The 25,458-nt window shown below is 58.1% G+C and overlaps 1 protein-coding gene and 1 long non-coding RNA gene across 3 annotated transcripts; one reads left to right on the top strand and one right to left on the bottom strand.

Moving 5' to 3' along the window:
• Positions 1–3,537: 3,537 nt before the first annotated feature.
• On the top strand, positions 3,538–23,561 carry PLIN3 (perilipin 3). 2 transcript variants are annotated; one of them, XM_077860379.1, is made up of 8 exons: positions 3,538–3,727; positions 6,178–6,273; positions 8,616–8,814; positions 8,952–9,034; positions 13,579–13,876; positions 18,082–18,281; positions 19,920–20,045; positions 22,722–23,561. In XM_077860379.1, exons 2-8 carry the CDS (start codon positions 6,196–6,198, stop codon positions 23,061–23,063), a joined length of 1,326 nt encoding a protein of 441 aa, XP_077716505.1. In that variant the 5' UTR covers positions 3,538–3,727; positions 6,178–6,195; the 3' UTR covers positions 23,064–23,561. The 2 variants fall into 2 exon arrangements, with proteins under 2 accessions (XP_077716505.1, XP_077716504.1); XM_077860378.1 differs by having other exon boundaries at positions 3,601–3,727; positions 22,719–23,561.
• Positions 17,161–25,106, bottom strand: LOC144290804 (uncharacterized). Its single transcript, XR_013358338.1, has 3 exons — positions 22,233–25,106; positions 21,378–21,510; positions 17,161–17,653 (listed from the first exon to the last, which is right to left on the bottom strand). It is a non-coding gene; the product is annotated as an uncharacterized LOC144290804 (long non-coding RNA).
• Positions 25,107–25,458: the final 352 nt, after the last annotated feature.

Consider the following 25,458-nt stretch of genomic DNA (forward strand, 5'->3'; position numbering starts at 1 on the left):
TGACAAAAGTGCCCTTGGGCTGTGAAAGTCTTCTTCTTCTTTTTTTTTTTTTTTTGAAGATTTTACTTATTTATTTGAAGGAGAGCAAGTGAGCGAACACAAGCAGGGGGAGAGGCAGAGGGAGAAGCAGACTCCCCACGGAGCTGGGAGCCCAACACAGGGCTCGATCCTAAGACCCTGGGATCATGAGCCAAGCTGAAGGCAGACACTTAAGGGGCTGAGTGACGCAGGTGCACCAGGACTGTGACAGCCTTAATGCAGCCCTGCTGGTCCCATGAGCGTCTCCCTATCGGATTATGAGTGTCTTGAAGGGGGAGGTGGAGGCTGAATCTCCAGGGCTGCCCAGCGTAGGTCTGTATACAGCAGGTGGTAAATAATTGCTTGTTGCATGACTGCATACACAATGCATCACTGGGTCTTCACGGCCAGGCCTGGCCTGGCTCACAGTAATAGGAGATACTTGAATGGATGGATGGTTGGAAGGAGGGAAGGGTCAGAGGGTAGATGGAGGGGACACCTGGGCGAGGACAGCAATCTGGGGCCAGCAGCGCCACCTTGTGGCACAACTCTGGTCTGTCTCTCCCCTGGGCTCCGTGGGAAAGAAGTGGGGAGTTTTCTGAGCCTTTACACTGGTAAGTGTGGCCTCGAGGAGGAGGAGGAAGAAGGAAAGGAAGAGGAGGAAGAGAAAGGGGAAAGGGGAGGAGTTGGGTACACTGAGACCTCAAACTCAGGCTGCCCATTTCTGGCCGTGTGACCCGGGGCAGGTTAATGAATCACTTCTGTCATCCTCCGCTTCCTCCTCTCCCAAAATGGAGAAAATAAAAATGAGGCCTCTGAATAATGTAATAAAATAGCTCAGGAAACAATATGCGTCTTACCTCCCACCCTGGGGATCCTGGACAGGTGTCGCCCTCAAGGAGCCCACCAAGGCTGGGCGGTGACAGCTTCCGGGAGGACATGGCTGGAGGAAAAAAGGGGTCTGGGTTTGGAGGTAGAGTTGTCAGAGTCAGCAAAAACAAAAACAAAAATAAATAAATAAATAAATAAATAAAAAGGATCCCGAGCTCAGTCTGAATTTCAGGTCAACCAGGAATAATTTTGAACATAAGTATATCCCAAATGTTGCCTGGGATATACTTCTACCCCCAAATGTATTCCTGGTTGACTTGAAATTCAAATTGAAGTGGGCATCCTCTATTTTGTCTGGCAGCCTTCGCCTAGGGGGGAGACTGAGGAGGTAGGCAGGAGGACTTCCAGGAGGAGGCGGCAGCCGTGCAGAAAAGGGAGGGCTAGGGCAGCCCGGGTGGCTCAGGGGTTTAGCGCCGCCTTCAGCCCGGGGCGTGATCCTGGAGACCCGGGATCGAGTCCAGGGCGTCGGGCTCCCTGCGTGGAGCCTGTTTCTCCCTCTGCCTGTGTCTCTCATGAATAAATAAATAAATAATCTTAAACAAAAAAGAAAAGGGAGGGCTAAGGGCCGGTGGGGCAGCGCCCGTTCCTCCCCCGCCCCACCTTGTGCACATGCGCAGTGGCGAACGCCCTTGATTGCGCTCACAGCGACCGGGAGGTGGGCGGTTGAGTGCCACACTAGGAAAGACGGTGACCATGGCTGTTCCCCTTTTGTTCAAAAGCTGTGGCGCAAAATCACCAAGACTTTATTTTGCAAATCAGAATTGCGTTACATTTCCTAGACCAGGAATATTTTGGCCATGTCCCAGCACTGGAAGCCCAAGACGTTTCTCCCAGCGTCTCTGGATCTGTGTGACCTTGGCCGACTCACTTAACCTCTCTGAGCTCCATCTATCCAAGAACTCACTCCACTCCAGCCACGTCACCTTCCTGGCTGCTTCTCCAACTCACCTCGCGTGGTCGGCCTCAGGGCCTTTGAACCTGCCTTTTCCCCAGATCTCTCCGTGGCCTCTCCTCTCCTCCCTCACTTCTGCATTCCGATGCCAATCTGGGAAGCCTCCCTTGATCACCCGATTAAAAATCACACCCCACGTTCTCCATCCCAGTCCTTTGCTTTTCCTCCGTGACCTGACCCACTATGCGTTTCACTCACTTCTCTTGCTCGTTGTCTGTCTCCGGCCCCGGCCCCGAGCACCAAGAGGCTGGCATCTGCGTTACCCACTTCTGCGTTCCCAGCACCCAGCGCAGCAGCTCAATAAAAATTGCTGAATGAGTGAGTAGGAAAATGAGTGCACGAGGAGGAAAGCAGGCCAGCAGCAAACGGGACACTTTTAACCGTCACAGCTGATTGCTTTTGTCCTTTCTCTGTCTCACACTCACTTGAGAATCTGACTAGCTGCCTGTGGTTACTTACATGTGATTATTCAGTTCCTCGATGTACAAAAGCCATATGGTGCTAGTGGCCCACAGCGAGTGGTACGGAATTCTAGAGCATCCCCAGCCTCTCCGAAAGCTCGACTGCGCGGGGCTACTGTAGCCACTGTCCAAAAAATGCGCTTAGTCCCAGACACCAACTTTTTTCCCGTGTTCTTTGCGGAGGTTTCAGAGGCCTTGTCCCACCCCGCACAATTTAGCAGAAGTGGCACGCTGGTGGCTCCTGAGCTGAAGATGGCCCCAGTTGGGTTTTGTTTGGTCCAATGGGTTTTTTTTTTTTAAGATTTTATCTATTTATTCATGAGTCACACACACACACACACACACACACACACAGACACACACACACAGAGGCAGAGGGAGAAGCAGGCTCCCTCCTGGGAGCCCAATGTGGGGCTCCATCCCAGGACCCCGGATCACGCCCTGAGCCAAAGGCAGATGTTCAACCACTGAGCCACCCAGGTGCCCCTCCAATGGTTTTCTAAAAGGCAGGACACCTTTTTTAGTCTAGAATCCCCGCGGATATGGGAATCTCTGAGCGGGTCTTCCACAGGGCAACACTCTGCCATGCTGCCAACACTTTAGAGGAAGTATTTACCTCCCTTTGGCCCCTGGGGCCATCTGAGTTTGAGACTTTAGGATAAAGGAGTGGGGAGCGGGTATGGAATCCGAGTGGTGGGTGCTTCAGGAAGGGGTTGATCCAGGAGTCAGAGATCCAGGAGTTGATCCCTGAACTGCCCCAGGCCGACCTGTCTCTGGGCCTCAGTTTTCTCATCTGTAAAATGGGGATGCTAAAGGAATAGTTTTGGGGAGGATTAAGCGGTAACCCTGCAGGTCGGGGCGGGAGGAAAGCACTCAGCGTGTGCGGTCCCCGCTGTGGTGAAGGCCGCTCATCCTGCTGGGTCGGGCTTGGCTCGGGTCTCCTTCGCGCCCAGGGTTGGGGCGCGGCTGCTGGCGTGCTGGGGGCATCAGACAGCGATCCCTGAGTTCTCCTCGCCTCTGCGGAAACGGGGGACCCGACCTGGGGACCCCAGCCCTCGGATGGCACCTCCCTGGGCCGAGTCCATGGGATCCCTGGGCCGGGAGGGGGCGCCCTTGGCTGGGTCTTCCCAGGCGTCTTCCGTGGGCGGGGGTCTCCCCACGCGAGGACCGCGCAGCCCGCACGCGCCTGTGGACAAAGTCCGGCCCGCCCGGGACTCCACTTGCGGCTCCAACGTCCCGGACGGGCGGGGGCGTGGCCTGGCGGCGGGCGGCCTCCAAACGCGATTGGTCCTCCGGCCCGTCATTCCCGAGCGCCCGCCCCCCCGGGTATAAAAGCCCCCACCCCGGGCCCGCGCAGGACGGTTTCGGAGCTGGCGGTCGAGCCCTGCGCGCCCCGCTGACCGCGGTGAGACTGGGGGGCCCCGGCCGAGGTGGGGGGGCGCGGTCCGGCGAGTCCCGGGACGTCCCGCGGGGGGAAGGAGCGGAGAGAGCCTTCCTGGGGGCTCTGCTGGTCTCTGCGGCCTGGGGAGGGGTCTCCATCCAGCCGGGGCTCAGCTTTCCTGTCTCTTCCCCCGCGACCCCCTCAAGGAACCCCGCCCCCCCCCCCGATTTCTGGAACAGAGTGAAACTTTCAAACTCAGTTGCTGAGACTTTCGTTGGGTGGTGGGGGGGCGCGTGAAAGAGCCCCCTAGAAGGGGCGGTATCTGGAGGGGGTGACCCCGCCCCCTCCCGCTAAAACACGTCCCCTCTAAAAAGTGTGCTTGCTTGTGCAAACGCAGTGTGCAGGCGAGCCGCCGCCCGTCCTGCTCAGGAAGTCGGGCCTCCCTGGGTCCTCGGGGCGCCCCTACCCCCCAGCCGGGGGCCGTCTTCCTGCCTAGCGGAGCCCCCTCTCCAGCTAATGGGTCCGCCCCGCGGGGCAGCTCCTCCCCCGCCCGAGGGTCAGGTCCCGCCGCTGGCCCCCGGCAGGTCGCGGCAGACCCCGCCCTCTTCCCCCGGGTGGGTGTGGCCAGCGGGTGGCTCCAGGCGGCCGGGAAGGGCCTGCCCCTTATCTGAGTCCTTGGGACCTCGGTCAGGATTGAGCTAGAACAGCCGGGCCTGGGACCTCGGTGTCTGGGAACTTCGGAGGTTGTATCTTAGCATGCCCTGGCTGCAGCTGGACGTCTACGTGACTGCCGGCCCCAGCTAGCCGGAGCCAGCTTCACACAGCTTGCGGAGCCAACCCCCCACCAAGGACTTTAGTGGGGTGCTGACATGGGCCGAGGCCACCCTTGGTTCAGCCGCCCCAGGAGGGATCGATGGGCAGGGGCGATGGGAGAGTGCGCCTCCAAGGAGGCCAGGAGAGCTCAGGCTCCAGGGAGGGTGAAAGGAATAACTAACTGGACCTTGATCATGAGAACCAGGGGGATGGATGTGCCTACTCCCTCCGCTTCCCAGTTTGGGGACCTTAGTAACAAGCAGAAGCTCATTCCTGGCAGGCTTCACCCATGTGTGCAACGGTTTTGTTTATTGAGCACCAGCTATGTGCCAGGCGCCGAGCTCAGCGCCACATACGTACACAGTCACTCACTCTGCCAGTCTGTAGGGACTCTGAGCTAGGAACGGTGATCCCCATTTTGCAGATGGGGCCGGCAAGGCTCTGAGAGGGGGGTCCTGCTTTCCTCAAGCTCCCACTGCTGGTGAGTTGCCAAGCTGGGATTAGAACCTGTTTGGACGCTCCAGAACTGGTGCTCTCAAAACCTCAGTTTGCTGGGCTCTGCTTGGGGGACAGGGCAACCGGGCAGCCAGGAGGATGGGCCCCCTTCCTCTAGAAGGACATGTTCAGAATCAAGGTTAGGGGTTCACAGCAGGCTCCTCCCAGGGGAACCAGCCTTGAAGCCAGGTTCTACCTTTAGCTCCGTTTTACAGGTGAGAGGACTGAGGCCAGGGAATAGGGGGCTCCTCGCTCAGCCCCGCACAGCATGGCCGGAGGTGGGACTCCTACGGTCTAGGGTGATGATGGATTACCCACCTCCTCCCACCTGGCTAGCCAAACGGAGCACACCTGTGGTGGCTCCCATGGTACCTTTAGACGTGTGCATTAGCCTCACCTGGAGAGCCTCCCTGGCCCTGCCTTCCCTCTGGAGTCCGACATGATTGGTCTGTAGTAGGGCCAGGCGTGGTCTCTCCTACAGAGTTTGTGGGGTGTTTTGTTTTGAATGCTTACCCTTTTTTGGGGGGGGTGGGGAGAACTGGTAATGTTCTCTACCTGGCTCAAAAATCAGAGGCCTGCCCAGCTACCGGGTCCTCCCTGAAAGGTGGCCCCTATTAACAGTTTCTGATGTCTAAAGACTGTGCAAACGACGCACACATGTTTCGCACTATTTGTCCCTGAGCATCCTCGTCCCATGAGTAGGTTTCTACTCTGCAGCCACTGCACTGGGCTGGCTCCTTGATTTCCCCAGGTCGTTAGCGGTACCTTGTTGCGGCCAACACAGGTACACACGCCTCCGCGCGCCCGGCAGTGCAGGTGTGGGACCACCATCCCCTCGAGGTTTCAAAGGGAAGGGGGCTCTTGAAAGCAGGGAGCCACGGCCAGATTGCGTCCTAGGTGTCTCCCCGAAGTATTGACAATTAGAGCCCTTGGAGTTGGCCGTCCGGGTGGGGCCCCGGAATCCGCTGCATCAGCAGCTCCTGAGAGTGGGGCGACTCAGGGCCCCACCCGGCCCGGGCTGAATCAGCTCCCGCTCCAGGCCCCCAGGTGCTTGTGAGTGCCTGAGAGGCAGGGCTCTAAGGACCCGGGGAGGGGCACCTGGTCTTCCTCCTGGAGGGAGGGCCAGGGCCGGCTGGACCCTGACGAAGCCTATCTGTCCTCCACAGAGCCCGCTGCGGAGAAAAATGTCTACCGACGGGACAGAAGCCACCCCAGAAGCCACCGCCAGCACCCAGGCGACAGGCGAAGAACCAGTCCAGCAGGTGAGGGCGGGGCTGGGGCCTGTGGGAGAACCGTGGCCGGGAGCCGCTGGCTGCACCTGGGGTCAACAGATCTCTTTGTGGGTGAGGGAGAGCCGTCACCCGGACCCCAGACAGGTGGGGGCTGGGGCACAACTGCGAACCCCGGAGGCTTTGGGGAGATCAGGGGTATGCTCTGAACCTGCCTGCTTCCCCCACAGCTGCCCTGTCTGCAGGGGCTCAAAGGGTCACCCCAGGAGGTCAGCCCCTGTCTTATCTCCCCCTTCCCAGATTAGCTAACTCTACCGGTAGTTGATAAATGAATATATTAGCATATCATTTACATGCCATAAAATTCACCCTCGGAGAAGGTGGTACTCAGTGGTTTTTAGGAACCTACCAAGTTGGGGATCCCTGGGTGGCGCAGTGGTTTGGCGCCTGCCTTTGGCCCAGGGTGCGATCCTGGAGACCCGGGATCGAATCCCACGTCGGGCTCCCGGTGCATGGAGCCTGCTTCTCCCTCTGCCTGTGTCTCTGCCTCTCTCTCTCTCTGTGACTATCATAAATAAATAAATAAAAATTAAAAAAAAAAAAGGAACCTACCAAGTTATGCAGCCATCAGTACCCTACAGGGTTAGAATTTTTTTTTTCTTAAGATTTTAATCCATCCATTTGACAGAGAATGCACACGAGTGGGTGCACACCAGACGGGGGTAAGGGGCCGAGGGGGAGAGAGAAACAGGCTCCCCGCTGAGCAGGGAGCCCTATGTGAGACTCGATCCCAGGACCCTGGGATCATGCCTTGAGCCGAAAGCAGATGCTTAACTGACTGAACCACTCAGGTGCCCCTAGAACATTCTCATCCCCCCCCCAAAGAGACCCCACCCCTTTAGCAGCCCCTCCTCATTCCTCGTCCTCCCCAGCAACGGCTCATCTGCTGTCTCCGTGGATTTGCCTGTTCTGGACATTTCGTACTAACGGAGTCATACAACCTGAGACCCCCTGGTGTCTGGCTTCTCTCACTGTGTATCGTGTTTTTGGAGTTTACCCACCTTATAGCAGGGGTCACTGCTCCCTTCCTTTCTTAAAACTGTGGTAAAATAACACATAACACAAAAAATACCATTGCGACGTGTACAGTTCAGCGTTAAGTATGCTCATGATGTACAACCACCACCAAGACCATCAAATTCCAGAAGCTCTTCATCACCCCAGATGGGAACCCCACCCCCATTACCAGTTAGTCCCCTTCCCTTCTCCCCCCCAGCCCCTGGCACCCACTAATCTGCCTTCTTTATGAATTTACCTCTTCTGGACATTTCATATAAGTAGAAACATCATTTTTATAAAAGTAGAACCTTTTACGTTAGGTCACTAATGTAAGGGAAATCCTACAGGATTTTTTTTTGTGTCTAGCTTATGTCACTGAGCACAATGTCCACTCACGTTGAGGCAGGTGTCAGAGTGTCCATTTTAAGTCTGGCTACTGTTCCCTTATCTGGATGGACCGCGCCCTGTTTATCCGTTCATCTGTCCACGGATACTTGGGTTGCTTCCACCTTTGGGCCGCTGTGAACAATGCTGCTTTGAACCCGAGCGTCCAAGGATCTCTTTGAGATCGTGTTTTCAATTCTTTTGTCTATATACGCAGAAGTGGAATTGCGGGGTCCTAGGGTGCTTCTCTGTAATTCTTTCTAATTCACAGTTTCCCACAGTGGCTGTACCGTTTTATGTTCCCACCCACAAGGCCCAAGAGTTCCCCAATTTCTCCCCATCTTCACTATCATTTGTTAGTTTGCTTTGTTTTGGTGGTAACCGTCCTAACTAGTGTCAGGTTGTATCTCGTTGTTTTGGCATTTCCCTGGTGATCTGTGATGCCGAGTATCTTTCAAGTACCTAATGGCCATTTGGAGGCTAGGATTTTATTTTTAAAGATTTTTTATTTATTTACTCATAGAGACACAGAGAGAGTGAGAGGGAGGCAGAGACACAGGCAGAGGGAGAAGCAGGCTCCATGCAGGGAGCCCGATGCGGGACTGATCCCGGGACCCCAGGATCACGCCCTGAGCCAAAGCCAGACTCTCAACTGCTGAGCCACCCAGGTGTCCCATTTTACCACAATTAAAAAAAAAAAAAAGAAACACCAGTGTGCTACCCCGGGGATGGACCCTGAGCCCATGATGCTCAGGGAGGGAACCAGACACAGGAGGCCCCACTGTGTGCGAGTCCACATGTGTGACATGTCCAGGACGGGATCATCCGCGCACAGGAAGGGGGCTGGAGGAGGGGAGGATGGGGAGTGAAATCGCAATTGCGGGGCACCCTGGGGTCCCGGGCCCAGCCTGCTGAGCCGCCTGTCCCTGCAGCCCAGCGTGGTGGAACGCGTGGCCAACATGCCCCTCATCAGCTCCACCTGCAACATGGTGTCCGCGGCCTACACCTCCACCAAGGAGAGCCACCCCCATGTCAAGACCATGTGCGACGCGGCAGAGAAGGGCGTGAAGACCCTCACGGCGGCTGCTGTCAGTGGGGCCCAGCCCATCCTCTCCAAGCTGGAGCCGCAGAGTAAGTGAGGTCCTGGGGAGCCCCTACCCCTTGGGGCTCCTCCCTGTTCCCCCAAACCAGCCCTGTCCAGCCTTCCCGGCCCTGAGGGGAATGCACACACGTGACTGACCCTTCCCACCTTGTCCCCTGTCCTGCAGTCGCATCGGCCAGTGAATACGCCCACCGGGGGCTGGACAAGCTGGAGGGGAACCTGCCCATCCTGCAGCAGCACACGGAGAAGGTAACTGGCGTCGGGCTTCAGGGGGACTGGGGGGGGGGCTCCGTCGAGAAGGGGGTCCTCCCTGGATGTGGAGCCTCTGCCCCACCCCAGCTAGAATAGACGCACATGACCGCTCCCTCCCTGACCCCTCCTCAGTCTGGCCCCACCCCGGCCTTGAGTCTGCTCCCTGCTGGGCACCTGGGGGAGTGATCTGAACACCAGCCAGCTCTGTTCAGCACCCCCTTGTGTGTCTCACCTTGTCTGGGGCAACAGCCAAGGCTGTCCTCACGACCCTGCAGCCTGCCAGCCCTTGGTACCCACCTCATCCATCCCATGCCAGCCCCCCGACCAGCCCCTGTAGTCCCCATTCGGTAATGTCCGTACCTGTGGGTCCCAGACACAGTGATAGGAACAGATTGCCTGCCCTTGTGGAACTTTTGTAAGGGAGACCGGGGGACGAAAATCCAGTGAACCCTCCTGTCGCGTTCCTACCACAGGCCCTTTGCACGTGTGCTTCTATCTTCATGAACCAGACCTTCAGGTCTCTGTTCTGATCCCACCTCTTCAGAAGCCTTCCTCCCCCTCTGCTCCCTCTGAGAGAAGGGCCTCCTCGCTCAGCTCTGTCTCCGATGCCCATGTTCTCTCTCTGCACCGTCCAGCACAGAAACCACCAGCTGTATGTGGCTTACGGAGCCCTTAGACTGTGGCTGGTGTCACTGAGGAACTCAGTTACTCACTTTATTTTTTTTAATTTTTAATTTTTAATTTTATTTATTTGTTTATTTAAAAGATTTACTTATTCATTTATGATAGACATAGAGAGGCAGAGACACAGGAGGAGGGAGAAGCAGGCCCCATGCCGGGAGCCCGACGTGGGACTCAATCCTGGGACTCCAGGATCGTGCCCTGGGCCAAAGGCAGGCGCTAAACCGCTGAGCCTCCCAGGGATCCCCTAATTTTTATTTTTTAAATATATTTATTTATTCACAAGAGACACAGAGAGAGGCAGAAACACGGGCAGAGGGAAAAGCAGGCTCCCTGCAGGGAGCCCAATGTGGGACTCGATCCTGGGAACCCGGGCTCATGACCTGAGCCAAAGGCAGATGCTCAACCACTGAGCCACCCAGGTGCCCCTCGGTTACCAATTTTAAACATAAATAGCCTCACATGGCCGGCGGCCAGCCTTGCTCTAGCACACCACGACACAGTCACATAGTACAATGAGCTCATTTAAGCCTGTGACTCAATGGTTCTAGTATATTCATGTTGTGTAACCACCACCACCCCTTTTAGAACATTTCGTCACCCCAGAAGAAACCCCACATCCCTTAGCTATTAATCTCCTTCTTGCCAAACGCTCCTGGCAACCACTCATCTACTTCCCATCCGTGGACAAGCCCGTCCTGGACATGTCACCCATGTGGACTCACATCCCGTGGGGCCTCCTGTGTCTGGTTCCCTTCCCGAGGGTCATGGGCTCGGGGTCCGGCCCCGGGGTGGTGCGTGTGGGTGCCTCGCTCCTGCTCACGGCTGAGGGACGTGCCCACGCATCGGGGACACACTGTATGTGGCTGTTCATCTGTTGGTGGACATTTAGCTTGTTTCCACTTCTTGGCTATTATAATACTGCTGTGGTACACGTTTGTGTACCAGATACATTAGTTTGTTGTTTGTTTTTTTACAACATAAAATTTGTCATCTTTTTTTTTTTATTTTTTATTTTTTTAAATTTTTTTTTTTTAATTTTTATTTATTTATGATAGTCACACAGAGAGAGAGAGAGAGAGGCAGAGACACAGGCAGAGGGAGAAGCAGGCTCCATGCACCGGGAGCCCGATGTGGGATTCGATCCCGGGTCTCCAGGATCGCGCCCTGGGCCAAAGGCAGGCGCCAAACCGCTGCGCCACCCAGGGATCCCCAAAATTTGTCATCTTTAACCATTTTGAGCACACAGCTCAGGGCACGAAGCACTCTCACCCCGCCGTGCACCTCCAACATCTGTCTCCAGAAACTTCCATCTCCCCACACGGAGGCCCCGTCCCCAGGAAGCACTGACCCCCGCCCCCCGCCCCACCCCTGGCTCCCACCAGCTTCTCTGTCTCTGTGGACGGGCCTCCTCTGGGGACCTCCTGGGGGTGGGGTCCTGCAGGAGGTGTCCTTCTGGGCCTGGGTCCCCTCCCTGAGCCCGGTGCCCTCAGGGTCTGTCCGCGTGGGGGCAGGTGTCAGGGCCCCTTCCTTCCTGAGGCTGGACAATATCCCAGTGTGAGGATGGACCGTGTTTCTGCTTGCATCTGTCAGTGGTTGCTTCACCTCCTGGGGTCTGTGAATCATGCTGCCCTGAGTGTGTGTCCCTGTTGTATTAGCTTGTGAGGCTCCACGCCATCTGAAGGGCTCTTAGCTGCCTATTTGTCTTCCCAAGGGGGTGAGGGCACAGGCTGCTTTCTTGCCCTGTCTAGTGCCCATCGTACAGCCTGGCACATAGTAGATGCCCAGGCTCCACTTAGGCCTTGTGGGACAGATGGCCACGCTCAGGTGCGCCTCTTCATGTCCGGGCTTACCTCACCAGAACTCAGTGATCCCCGGGGTGGGGGCAGGAGGGCAGGCCCAGGGCTGCTCCAGTTAGTTCCCTCCCGCTCTGCCCTGCGGCCCCCTCGCCCTTGGGCACCTGCTGCCGGGCCGCAGTCCCCGATGCAGGGCCCACCCCGCGCCCGCGGAACTCCACGCGGCTAGGGAGCACTGTGTCACTGGCAAAGGCCACTAGCAGGCGGGGCGTTGAAGGTGGAAGCTGCCCGGTTCGCAGGAGGATGGAGGAGCCCCGTCCTTGGGCCCGGGGCTGACCTGCTGGTGCCACCCGGGGCCAACATTCCTTCTGTTTATAGAAGGGATGAGCTCGGGGTGACGTTCTGCAAGGTCATCCAGCAAAGCTGCTCCCAGCTCAGAGGCGCTAGCGCTCTCCAGACTCCAGGCCCCGGGATGTCACCCCACACACGCACACCCCAGGCTCGCCCCAGGAAGAGGCAGCGTGTCCCCGTTCTATGAACCGCGGTGTGGTCACAGCTGGGCCAGTGTGAGCTAGGTGACAGCCCCGGTGGGGGGGGGGGCATTTCTTCATGCCTCCAAAGGAGCTAATTCCCACGGACACCAGCAGTCTAGATGTTCAGAGTTAGAAGGGTCGGGACGGGGCTGGTTTTTGACTTTCCGGAGAGCTCTGTGCATAGAGATCTGCTCAGAGGCTGAGCCTCAAGAAGAACAGGTGTCGGCCCATGAATGCCCAACATGTGCTGGCGCTGCCTCTCTTCTGGGATCCCGCGACAAAACTGTCCCAAGGGTCCCCATGCCCGGCCCTGCACCGTCTGTGCCGAATACAGTCACCAGGGCGTGGACACGCGCGCTCCTTACGGCATCGGTGGCCGCGTCTACAGGGGGCAGAGTGAAGTGGCTGAGACCCGGGGACACCGGCCTGCAAAGCTAAACTATTTACCACGCGGCCCTCTGGCAGAGAAGGCTACCAACCCCGTAGCTGTCCCGCTAACCCAGGTTAGAGGTGCTTGAGTCAAAGTCCCAGGTTAAAAAATCCAGGCTGTGGACAAGCTGCCTGGCCTCCTGGACTCGGTTTCTCCCGTGTGGAAAGGATACGCTCCCTCCTCTTGGGGGTTTGGAGGGCGGAAGCCCCGTCATCCGAGGGCTGAGAACCTGACGTACCTGACTCGTTGTTAGTTTTGATGCTTTAATACAAGCTTCATGAATAAACCCACAACTGCTGGGATGTTTTGGCCGCGACCCCCCATTTGCCGTGGGGAGGTTAAGGCGAGAACCGTGTTCCCTCGTGAGTTCATGGAGACGGTGTCTGGACACCTGGGTGCATCCTTCGTGTTGCCCTAGTTTTGCTCCGGGCGCCTCTAGGTCAGGGTCTCCCCTCTTGGCACCCCTGACATTAGGGCTGGGCGTTCCCTAGGGGAGGAGAGGCCCCGGCCCCCCACCCACTGCATGTCAGGAGCCCCCCCCCCCCCCGGTGTGACACCCACGTGTGTCCCCAGACAGTGCCCAGCATCCCCTGGGGATGGGGTCACCCGAGGTGAGAACCACTGTTCTAAGCCATCGTAGCCGTCCGCTCGGGGCTGCTGTAACCAAGTGCCACAGCGGGGGTGGCCTAGCCCAGAACTTACTATCTCAGTTCCTCCCCAGGGCGCCTCTTCACTTGCAGACGCTGTCCTCACATGGCCTCCCCTCTGTGTCCTAATATCTTCCTTAAAGACCTTCTCTCCGAATAGTCTCATTCTGAGGTCCCGGGGGTCCGGGTTCAGCACCCTGTGGCCCCTGACGCTGTAGATAAAGAAATGGAAGCACAGAGAGGTACAGTGAGTTGCCTGAGGCCACACAGCCAGGACATAGCAAACCAGGATTCAGGCCAGGCTCCAGGGCACGAGATCTCCACCGTCAGACTCAACGTTGACCCTCCGGGGTGACCCAGGAGCTGGAATGCCTCCCTGGAGTTTGGGGTGCAGGGGTGGGGGTCCCCAAGTACGAGGGGAAGACAAAGATGCCGATGCTGGGCTGTGTTGTAGGTGCTGGCCGATACCAAGGAGCTCGTCTCGTCCAAGGTGTCGGGGGCCCGAGAAGCCGTGTCCAGCACGGTGTCCAGCGCCAAGGACACAGTGGCCAGTCGAGTGACAGAGGCGGTTGACGTGACGCGGGGCGCCGTGCAGAGTGGCGTGGACGCAACCAAGTCCGTGGTGACCAGCGGCGTCCAGTCGGTCATGGGCTCCCGCGTGGGCCAGATGGTGCTGAGCGGAGTGGACGCGGTGCTGGGCAAGTCGGAGGAGTGGGTGGATAACCACCTGCCCATGACGGACGCTGAGCTGGGTGAGTGCAGCCCTTGGGCCCGGACACCCCCCTCCACCCCTGGCCCAGACCTCCCACCCCTCTCCGCCACCTAGAGCTGTCACTCAGAGCCATCTCGCCCCTGCCACCCCGTCAGCGCCCACCTGGCCCCCAGTGTCTGGTCTCCTTGAAGCAGCCACTAGAGGGCCCCTGTGACCACCAAGTCAGGTTCTGTCCTCTGCCCACAGCCCTTGGGGGCTCCCAGCTCCCTCAGGGAGAACTCCAAGCCCTTCCCCGTGGGCCCCCCTCGTACTTATCCATCTCCCCTTGTTCATCCTATACTCCAGCCGCACTGACTCCTTGCTGATCCTCGGCCATGCTCCCACCCCAGGGCCTTTGCACCAGCCGTTCCCTCTCCCAGGACCATTCTTCCCCTAGACATCCAGAAGGCTCACTCCTTTCTGCTGCCAGCTCTGTGCTCACATGCCACCTCCCCAGTGAAGCCTCTGAGATTGCAACCTCCCTCGTCCATGCTGCATCCTGACACCTGCCCCCCAAAGTCTTGTCTGTCATCATCCCCCACCCCCCGGGTGCACAGTTGTTCATCCGGATGTGCCTTGAGCACCTGCCATGCGCCAGTCTTCCAAGTGCTGGGGGTACATTGGTGCACAGAAGCCTGCACTCGTGGAGCTCACGGGATAAGGAGATGAGCCTAAAGGAGAGAATTCGAGGTGGGGGGGATTGGCTAGATGTTTCTGAGGAGGTGACGTGACGGTGAATGGAGTGAGCCAGCCAGCTGCGCGGATCAGCGCAGAGAAGTGTCAATAACCAAGGTCCTGGGGCAGGATTTGGCTGGTGGGTTAGAGGAAGGCCAGGTAGAGTGGGCGAGGAGGGAGATGCGAACGAGGGGAGGGTGGGGACGGGGGGACCCGGCAGGTTCTGCGGGGTTTAGAGGGACCCAGGGGAGGACTTGGACTTAGCCCAGGGAGGTGGGAGCCCTGGAGGGCAGGTGGGCAGGGGAAGGCGGGAGCTGACTCGGGTGCTCACGGCGCCCTCTGGGGGCCACTGCGGGGAGGACAGGTGATGGGGGGATGTTGGGGGGGCGGGGGGGGGGTTGCTGAGCATCGCCTGGGCCTGGCCCCTCGGCGCAGCAGGCACAGATGCCCCCAGACACCGCCGTGTCCCCTGGGGGTGGGGGGCAGACCCCCTCCGGGGTGAGACACCCTGCTTCCGTTCTGGGACTTCACGCACAGGGAATCGTGTGCTGCCTCCATCGTCTGGGATCGGGATTGCAAAACGTGGCTGTCCTAAGCATCGCTCCTTCCTCCGTCAGCTCGGAGAACATTCTCTGTTGCAGCTTGTGGAAGAAGAGGGCACCCGGCTAAGTTTCTCCCTTGACTGGCTCGCGGGCTGGCTCATCAGCCTCCACGGTCAGCAGTGGGTTTTTACGTTTTAGGTGTGAATGCGGAGGTTTACACGCCACAGGCCAGTCCCATGGGCTGACTTTTATCGGTGTCGCCCTTGTCCCGTTACTTCCTGCCGCTTGGAGACGCCTTCACCTTGGCTCTGAGTCTCCGTGATCCTCCCCGGGAACCCGCGTGGAAAGGAGGGGTGTGGTCCTTTGCTTCCCGGACAAACTCGATGTTTCGGGCGGGCTGGCGATCGCAGGCCCTGAGGCATGTGGCTTGAGCCCAGTATGTCACTTGTGCTTTGAGTGTCCAAAACCCAACCGTGAACCTCTTGAGGGCGGGGAGCCTCCAGCCCATGGTGGGTGCTGAAGCCGGGTCCAATCGGCTGTGGGTCTCGGCCCCTGAAGGCAGCAGGACAAGCAGGGTCTGCGGGGAAAGGGGTCTTGAGCTTGGCCGGGGCGGGGGGCTGCTGCAGGGAACAGACCCGTGTGACCAGCTTTGCTTCTCTGTCCTCCCTCTGGATCCGCCCACTAAGGAGGACATCGCCGTGGGCGCTGGTGCCCGTGGCGCGGAGGGGTGGTCTGCAGGGGAGGGTACGTGCTTTCACAGCAGCGTGGCAGGACCGGGCATGTGTTCGGGGGCTTGGCCCAGGGGGACAGCCCTCTTCCCTCTCTCTCGGGGTCCTCCCCTTTGCCAGGGGCACCTGCCCGCTTGCTTGGATGTGCTGGGAGTCTGCGTGACGTCCTGGCCTAATAACAAAGCCGCTTGCACTTCCGAGGGCAGAGCCCCAGGTCCCCGGAGGGCCACAGAGAAGCCCTGGGCCGCGGGCAGGGCAGGTTCACAGTGTCACTCAGTTGGGTTCATCTCCGCAGACCTGCCTTGGGTAGGAAAATGGGGAAAATCTCTTCTTCTCGAAATGCAGTCTTATTTTCTCTGCCTTTAAATGTCCCACGTGTGTGTGTGTGTAGTTTGTTTTTTTCCATTTTTTCCAAAGAATTTATTTGGCAGAGAGAGAGAACATAGGCAGGGGGAGCAGCAGAGGGAGAGAGAGAAACAGACTCCCCACTGGGCAGGGAGCCCAACATGGGGCTGGATTCCAGGACCCTGGGATCATGACCTGAGCCAAAGGCAGATGCTCAACCATTAAGCCACCCAGGCGTCCCTGTAGTTTGATGTTTATTCATTTTATTTATTTATTTTTTTTAAAGATTTATTTTTATTTTATGATAGAGACAGGCAGAGGGAGAAGCAGGCTCCATGCCAGGAGCCCGACGCGGGACTCGATCCCGGGACTCCAGGATTGCACCCTGGGCCAAAGGCAGGCGCAAAACCGCTGAGCCACCCAGGGATCCCCTGATGTTTATTCATTTTAAATGTTGTTGTGAAATGACTCTTCCATGACACCTTCCTCCCCAGCTGACTATATGACACTACCCCCACGCCACATCTGGCCCCATACCTGCATTTGTAAGTAAGTTTTATTGGCACACAGCCATGCCCATTTGCACGCATGTTGCTTTTGCACAGACAACTGCAGGCCGAAGGCGCAGTATAACCGCCGGCAAGTACAGAAACATTGGCTGTCTGGCTCCATACAGGAAAAGTCTATCAACCCTTGGGTTAGAGTATGTTTTTCCAGATTTTTTAGTGTTTACAGAGACCACTGAAATCCCCTGATTGGAGGCTTACCTTCGTTGAGCAGCAGGTCAAGGACTAAAGGCTCATTTGTGTGCCTTTTTGAGTACAAGCTGGCCCACCTTTCACAATTCACGCAGCTGTGATGGGGCGGGGGGGGGGGGGTCATATGGAAGGGGAAACTGAGGCTCGCTGGCAGAATCACATTTGTGTAGAGCAGGGAATGGCAAACATCTTCCTAACCAGTTGGTAAATATTTCTGGCTTTTGGGGGTCAGTGCCTGTTGCCACTAGTTACACTGTCAGCACAGAAGCAACACAGCAGGAGATAGGCAGAGGAACGGGTGTGACCCTGTGCCAATAAAATTTTATTTATAAAGACAGGGGCATTGGGCCTGGGGGCCAAAGTTCGCAAGCCCCTGCTAGAGGGCATTACCAAGCCGGTGAGCTAGCAGCTCATCAGGACGGGCCATTTCCATCCTGCCGTCTTCTAACGTCAAGGGCTCTCTCTGGACTAGATATTCCCGACGTTGCCTTACGCGCTGTCAAGACGGTTCTCAAGTGGCTCAGACTTGTCCCCCCGTCAGGTATCGTGGTTCAGAACATGGTGACAGACCGCCTGGCTTCAAATCCTGACTTGCCACTGCCTAGCTGCGTGGCCTCGGGCAAGTCACTTCACCTGTGAGCCCCTGTTTCCTCGTCTGTAAAAATGGGGCTAACGGTGCCTCCCTCGCGGAGTTGTTGGGATTTGATGACTGCGCAGGAAGCACCTAGAACTTTGTAAGAGAGTAGCCGTGGAGGTGCTGGGCACTGGTACAGGATTCCCCCCCCCCCCCCATTTTTTTTTCCTGCAAAGGAGCAAAGAGTGAACACTTTCGTCTCCACCGGCCAGGGGGCCACAAACCCCGTCACTGTAGTCTGAGGGCAGCCATCCACGTAGCTCACCCACGCGCTGGGGGGTGTGGAGGCCTGGTGCAAAGCTGGAAGCAGGGGGGCGTGAGCCACGGTTTGCACACCCTCACGCTAGTCCTCTTAATCCCGGGACGTCGGGTTCCCATCATGCCCATTTTGCAGATGGGGAAAGCGAGGCAGGGGAGCCCGCCCTCCGCGCCAGGGCCTCCCGGCTTGCGAGCGGCCGCCCCCGGGACGGGAACCCGGGCAGCGTGCAAGGCCAGGACCCCTCACGGCACCTTCCTCCCCGCAGCCCGCCTCGCCACGTCCCTGGAGGGCTTCGACATGGCCTCGGTGCAGCAGCAGCGGCAGGAGCAGAGTTACTTCGTGCGCCTGGGCTCGCTGTCGGAGCGGCTGCGCCAGCGGGCCTTCGCCCACTCGCTGGGCAAACTGCAGCTGACGCGGCAGCGGGCGCAGGAGTCCCTGGGCCAGCTGGCGCAGGCGCTCAGCCTGGTGAGGCTCCGCGGGGCCCCGGCCCCCCTCCCCGCCCCCCGCGGCTCCTCTCTCCCGTGGTCCTGGGTGGCTTGGCGGGGGCGGGGGGGGGTAGGCGCTGCCTTAATGGGCCCCCGGGACCAGCACGCCTCAATGACCAGAGCCGCCTGCCAGGCCCAGAGGGGCGGGGGGGTCCGAGGTCAGGGTGTCCGCAGGGCTGGGGCCTCTCCTGGACGTGCAGACGGCCGTGTCCTCTGCCCGCTGTCCTCTCCTAGGGACGCCAGTCACCATAGGAGCAGGCCACCGCAATGACCTCATTGCGACTTGATGGTGTCTTTAGAGACCTGATCTGCAGGCACAGGCACGCTCTGGGGTCCAAGGGGGTCAGGCCTCCAGCATATGATCGGGTGGGGGGGCACATAATTCAGCCCGCGCCAGGCTGCCCGGCAGAGGCTCTCCTGGGGGGACCTCCGGGCGGCAGGAGCCCGACCTGCAAAGCCTGAGCAGGTGTTTGATGGTGGTTTTGTTGAAAGTCTCACGGAGGCATAATTCAGGTACAACAAAGTCCCCCTCTTTTAAGCGTACGGTTAGAGGAGTTTTACAGACACAAATGGACAGGTCACCACCACTGCAGTCACAGTCAAGACGGGGAACATTTCCATCACCCCAGCGGGGCCCACCTGCCGGTCTGCAGGCACATCCTGCCCTCCCCGCCGCGGTGGTCTTTCTGTCTCTCCTCCAAAGAGCTAAATTCCTCTTACCTTCCTCTTTGCTTTGGTCCACCCGCGAAGTGCTCCCTCTTTTCTCTTTCTCTTTTTAAATTTTTTTTTTTTTTAATTTATGATAGTCACAGAGAGAGAGAGAGAGAGGCAGAGACACAGGCAGAGGGAGAAGCATCTTTTTAAATTTTTAATTGTGGGAAAATACATCATGAAATTCACCATCATAAGTAACCATTTTTAACTGCACAGCTCAGGGCACGAAGCACCTACCCTCACGATCCATCTCCAGAACCTTCCATCTCCCCACACGGAGACCCCGTCCCCAGGAAGCACTGACCCCCGCCCCCCTCCCCACCCCTGGCTCCCACCACCTCCTCTCTGTCTCTATGGACAGACCTCCTCTGGGGACCTCCTGGGAGTGGGGTCCTGCAGGAGGTGTCCTTCTGGGTCTGGGTCCCCTCCCTGAGCCCGGTGTCCTCAGGGTCTGTCCACATGGTGGCAGGTGGCAGGGTCCCTTCCCTTTTATGGCTGGATAACATTCCACTGGAGCACTTTATACGACCCAGCTTGAGTTCCATCTGCTTACGTCCCGTTGGCCAAAGCCAGCCCTATGGACAGGCCCAGTTGCAAGAGTGAGACAAAACGCGAGGAGCTGCCGAGAATTGTGGCCACTTCCTTTTCGAGTAGCACAAGGCACATGCACATGTTGGTGACAAAACTGTAGCCGTGGAAAGGCTGTGTGAGAACAGCGTCCCTCCTGGCTTCCTCCCCTTCGCGGACCATCTCATCTGGGACAAATGGAGGACTTTGGGGGCCTCTCCTGGGATGGGTGCCGGGCTCTGCCGACCTTGGTCAGATGCTGGAGGCAGCCTCTCTCCTCCTGTGTCTCTCACACTCTCTCTTTCTCTCTCTTTTTCACTCCTTAACTCCGCTCCAGATGGAAACCGTCAAGCAGGGAGTTGATCAGAAGCTGGTGGAGGGTCAGGAGAAACTACACCAGATGTGGCTCAACTGGAACCAGAAGCAGCTCCAGGGCACGGAGCAGACCCCGGCCAAACCAGAGGTACCAGCTTGGGGGGACACGCGGGGTGCTTGGGTCCCTGACATGCCTCTCCATGCCTCTCTTCCCGATGGACCTACCTGCCCGGAATACTTTCCCCAGCCTCTCCTTCTCTTAACTGCCTTCCGGACACAGCAGCACCTCCTCCAGGAAGCCTGCCTTGATGTCCTCTCTTGGGTGTGGGTGTTGCCTCTGGACTGTGGGACACTTGATCGTGCTGCCTCTCAACCTGCTCAAATTTTAAGCCACATCTCATCCACCTTTTCCCCCATCCCAGGGTCATGGAGGCCTTCATACTCCCCTGCCTGGCTCCTGGGGACGATTCCTCCCCAGCATCCTCTGGTCCCTCCCATCTGTCCCAGGCACTGGCCTCCTGCTCTGCTCTGAGTTTGCACCACCTGTACCTTCACTCACGGAGGCCTTCCTTGAATCAGCACCTTCCGTGGCTCTCACCCCCCATCACAAATGCCCCTTGGCCTCAGGGCTGACCTAGCGCTCACTACAGCTTCTCAGCTTCACCTCTCTGGGCCTTGGCTTCCCCGTCTGCAAATGGGTTGTAGGGCCTCCTGCAGGGCTCTCAGGGTGAAGCAAACCAAACCCACACACCAAACACACACCGTGTTCCCAGCAGCAGGACTCACAATTGCCAGAACATGGAGACTGTCCAGGTGTCCCTTGGTGGATGAACAGATCCACACAACAGGTTCACATCCACGCACGGGCACGTCCCTCGGCCCCGCAAACAGGGAACCAGGCACAGGAGGCCCCACAGCGTGTGAGTCCACGTGTGTGACATGGCCAGGACGGGGAGGGGGCTCGTGGGGACCGGGGTGAGGGGGTCAGGGCTGACTGCTTGATGGGAATGAGGTTTCTTTTTTTCTTTTTTTTTTTTTAATTTTTATTTATTTATGATAGTCACAGAGAGAGAGAGAGAGGCAGAGACACAGGCAGAGGGAGAAGCAGGCTCCATGCACCGGGAGCCCGATGTGGGATTCGATCCCGGGTCTCCAGGATCACGCCCTGGGCCAAAGGCAGGCGCCAAACCGCTGCGCCACCCAGGGATCCCTGGAATGAGGTTTCTTTGGGGGACGATGGAATGTTCTGGAGACAGAGGTGGTGGTGCACAACCTTGCAAATATACTAAAAACTCTGGAATTGCACACTTAAAAGGGTGAGCTTCCCGGCCCGTGTCATACACACATACATAGAAATGAGTAGCTTTGTAAAGCACATGGTGAGCGCTGCGAGAGTGATAGTTATGGAGACGTCCCCCATATCCCTAAACGCAAAACTATTAGCATTCAGACCCAAACCACCTAAAACCGTCTCCCTTACCCCCACTGCTCCGCGTGGCACCCAGAAGATGCAGATGTCGACTGTGCTCGGCACCTCCCTGCCAGGCTCGAGTCCAGGCTGCTCGCTGTTGCAGGGTCAGGGCAAAGTCCCACCGCCAGCCTGCTCTCTCCCCCTAGTCGGGGAGGAAGGGTAAGGTCCCTATTTGCACATCCACCCTGTGGTCTCCCCCACCATTTACAGCTTCTGCCTGGAAAGTTCTTCCAAGCCTCTTTAAAAAACAAAACAAAATTTAAAGCTGTGTGGAGATATAAAATTTAGTATCTTACACCTAAAAGAAAAAGTTTTATTTTTTTAAAAGATTTTCTTATTCATGAGAGACAGAGAGAGAGAGGCAGAGACACAGGCAGAGGGAGAAGCAGCCTCCCTGCAGGGAGCCCAATGCGGGACTCGATCCTGGGTCTCCAGGATCACGCCCTGGGCTGAAGGCAGGTGCTAAACTGCTGAGCCACCCCGGGATCCCAAAAAAAGTTTTATTGAGATATAATTTGCATAGTATGCAATTCAGTGGTTTTTAGTGTATTCACAGGTTTGTGAGGAGATCACAGGATCCTCTGAGAACATTCCCACCGACCCAGCAGATCTTGTCCCCATCAGTAGTCACTCCCCCTCCTCTCTGGCCCCCACGAGCCCCCTCCCCGTCTGTGGACGAGCCCGTCCTGGACGTGTCACACACATGGACTCACACCCCATGGGGCCTCCTGTGTCTGATCCCCTCCCCAAGCATCGTGGGCTCGGGGTCTCCCCGGGGCAGCACGTGGGGGCGCCTTACCCCCGTTCAAGGCTGAAAGACGTGCCCTGCGTGGGTGGGTGGGTCATGTTTGTTTATCCGCTTACCAGCTGATGGACGTTGGGTTTATCTCCCGTGGACACCACCTTGGGAACCAGCCTCGTACAGGCGTGCGTTTCCATTTCTCTGGGGTGGATCCCTACAAGCGGAGGTGCTGGCCATATGGAAACCCTGTAGATTAGCGTTTTGAGGGACCACCAGCAACATACAAGGGTCCCACTTCATTCCCCATTGTCGTCAGCACTCGTCACTCCCTCCTAGATCCTGCTCGCCCCAGCGCATGTGGAGTGGCACCTCATTGTGGGTCTGTGCCCCGTGTCCCTGGTGGCGGGTGCTTATTGGCCACCTGCTTGTCCCCTCTGGAGAAATTTCTCTGCCTCTTTTTTACTCTGGTACATATGCCACACGGCTCAAAGCTCAAAAGAGCCAGTGTCCCAAACCACTGGACGGGCTCTCGTGGGGAAAGGTTTCCTGGAAGGTCGCATCCGCCTGCCCTGGGAGCACACAGTCCTGATGGTCCCCCCCGTTCTCAGCAGGTGGAGACCCAGACGCTCACCATGTTCCGGGACATTGCCCAGCAGCTGCAGAGCACCTGCGCCTCGCTGGGGTCCAGCATCCAGGGGCTGCCCACCCACGTGAAGGACCAGCTGCAGCAGGCTCGCCACCAGGTGGAGGGCCTCCAAGCCACCTTTTCCGGCATCCATTCCTTCCAGGACCTGTCCAGCACCGTCCTGATGCAGAGCCGGGAGCAGGTGGCCAAGGCCCGAGAGGCCCTCGACCACATGGTTGAGTACGTGGCCCAGAACACACCCATCACGTGGCTGGTGGGCCCCTTCGCCCCGGGAGTCGTCGAGAAAGCCCCAGAAGAGAAGAAATAAGACAGCCAGGAGGAGGCTGGAGGGGAGGGACCTAGCCTCTCCCTGAGGGGCGGCCTGAGCACCAGACCCCTCGCCTCACTTGGAACATGTGTCCCTAACCTTCCCACCCCACCCCGCTCCACCCCGCTCCACCCTGCCCATCTTAGCTGCCCCCTCGGGGAGCTGCAAACCGACCTGTCCATCCCCTCCTCTGCGCTCAGAGGAAGCGTATCCTGAGCATCACCTCCTCAGTCAAGACAGGGAGGGTTCTAGGAAAAGTTTTCTAGGAGACCCTCAATTTCTTTTTTTCTTAAACCCAGGGATACATATCCCATCTCTTTTTCTTTATCAAGGGCCCTGGATATCAGCCTTTAGCTGATGGACTTGGATTTCTCCCGGGGAGGGGGTGGAGGGAGCGCCACCCAGGCCCATCCGAGAGCAGAGGGGCTCAGCCTGCCTGGCCTCCCGTACCTGCCGAGCTTCCGTATTGCCTTAATAAACTTCACCTGCAGCTAAGTACAGGCTGTGCGGGTGCGGGTGTATATATGTGCGTGTGTGCACTCCCAGGAGCCGAGCGATACTGGGGTCTCCGTGTGGCCTCTGGGGCCCTGTCCCTGCTCTGCTCACAGGAGGGGACCCAGAGTGGGGCTCAGTGTTCTCTGATGGGAGAAGAGCAGGGCCCTTCACGTCCCCCACCCTGGGTCTTGCCCTCTGGGCCGTGTCCTAGGATCCCGCAGAAGCAGAAGGCCCGCGCTTTCCCCACACCTTCCTGGGTGTTGGGGGGTGGGGGGAGGCGGTGTGGCAAGCTGCCTCCCGAAAGATGTCCACGTCCTGATCTCCGGGACGTGAGAACGCGTTCCCTCATGTGGCAAAAGGAGCTGTGCAGATGGGGTTCAGTGAGGGATGTGGAGGTGGGGGTGGGTCCTCGCTGCTCCGGGTGGGCCCTGCCACCATCACGAGGGTCCTCACGAGCTGGGGGCTGCAGGGTCGGCTGGAGAGGGTGTGAGGACAGAGGCAGAGGTCAGGACCTGAAGTGGGTGCATCTTCTGCTCGCGTCAAAGATGGAGAAAGGGACCCCGAGCCTGGAGAAGCCGGAGAAGGCAGGGAAACAGGATCCCCCCTGACCCCTGCCCTGAGCATCCAGAAGGATCCAGCCCTGCCTTCACCTTGATTTTAGCCCCAATTAAAACTCATTTCAGGGATCCCTGGGTGGCACAGCAGTTTAGCGCCTGCCTTTGGCCCGGGGCGCGATCCTGGAGACCCGGGATCGAATCCCGCGTCGGGCTCCCTGCATGGAGCCTGCCTCTCCCTCTGCCTGTGTCTCTGCCTCTCTCTCTCTCTCTCTCTCTCTCTCTGACTATCATGAATAAATAAATAAAAAATCTTAAAAAAAAAAAAACTCATTTCAGGTTTCTGCCCTCCATAAGTGGAAGGTGACAGGTTTGTGGTGTTTTCAGCCCCCGAGTCCGCGTTCATTGTTCCAGCACCCCGGGGAGCTCATCCCGGCCCTGGGGGAGTCCAGGTGGCCCCTGGACAAACCCCGGCTTGGAGATTCCCGCATTTCTGTCCACTTCCCACCACTGGGCTAACATTGAAGAAAACACGGAAACCGAATCCTCTCTTGCACTGCCTCTGGCCCAGGGCTGCTCACTCATGTCGCCTCAGCTCTGCGGGTTAGGTGTCCCCCCCCCCCCTTTAGGGATGAAGCGTCGGGGGCACGCGGCCTGGCGGGCCTTGCCTCCCTGGGTGCGTCCGAGGCGGCACAGTCCTGCTGCTCCTGTCAAGGTCCGGCGCCCGTGCTCCAGCTTGGGGATGGGGAGTGGGTCCCCTGGCCAGCTCCCTGGTCCCTCGTGAGTGACCCTGGGGGGCCCTCGGGCTCTCGAGCCATCAGCGTCATCATCTGAGACCAGCTCCCACGTAGATCTGGAGCAAAGATTTTGTAGGACTGCACGTTTGAAAAACCTGGTACTTAGGTTATCTTAGGGTCTCCCGCTCTGCACTGCTGGCACTGGGACCGAGTCGCTCTCTGGGGGCCACCCTGGCCACCTGTGGTGCCGAGCAGGATCTCTGGCCCCACACACTTGATGTCAACGGCACAAATTGTGTGACCACCACAGGTGTCCTCAGACACGGCCCCCTGGTGAGAACCACCAGGTTAGCTGGCTTCGTCCCAAACACTTATTTTCCTGCCTTTTGGCTTAAACGAGTCAAGGTTCCCCACACGGGCCCCCTAACGTGTCAGGGAGCACATCTCTTTTTGCACCTCCCAACGCTGAGCGGGCACAGGCTGTTGCCCCTGCTTTGAGCACCTGGCGGATGTTAGCACCAGCCTCCCCTCAACCCTCTGGGGTGGCTGGACTGAGCTTCCCGTGTCGTGGACGGGGAAACTGAGGCAGGTAGATGTCACATAATTTCC

The sequence above is a fragment of the Canis aureus genome, chromosome 19 (assembly GCF_053574225.1).
Source record: "Canis aureus isolate CA01 chromosome 19, VMU_Caureus_v.1.0, whole genome shotgun sequence".
Lineage (NCBI taxonomy): Eukaryota > Metazoa > Chordata > Mammalia > Carnivora > Canidae > Canis > Canis aureus.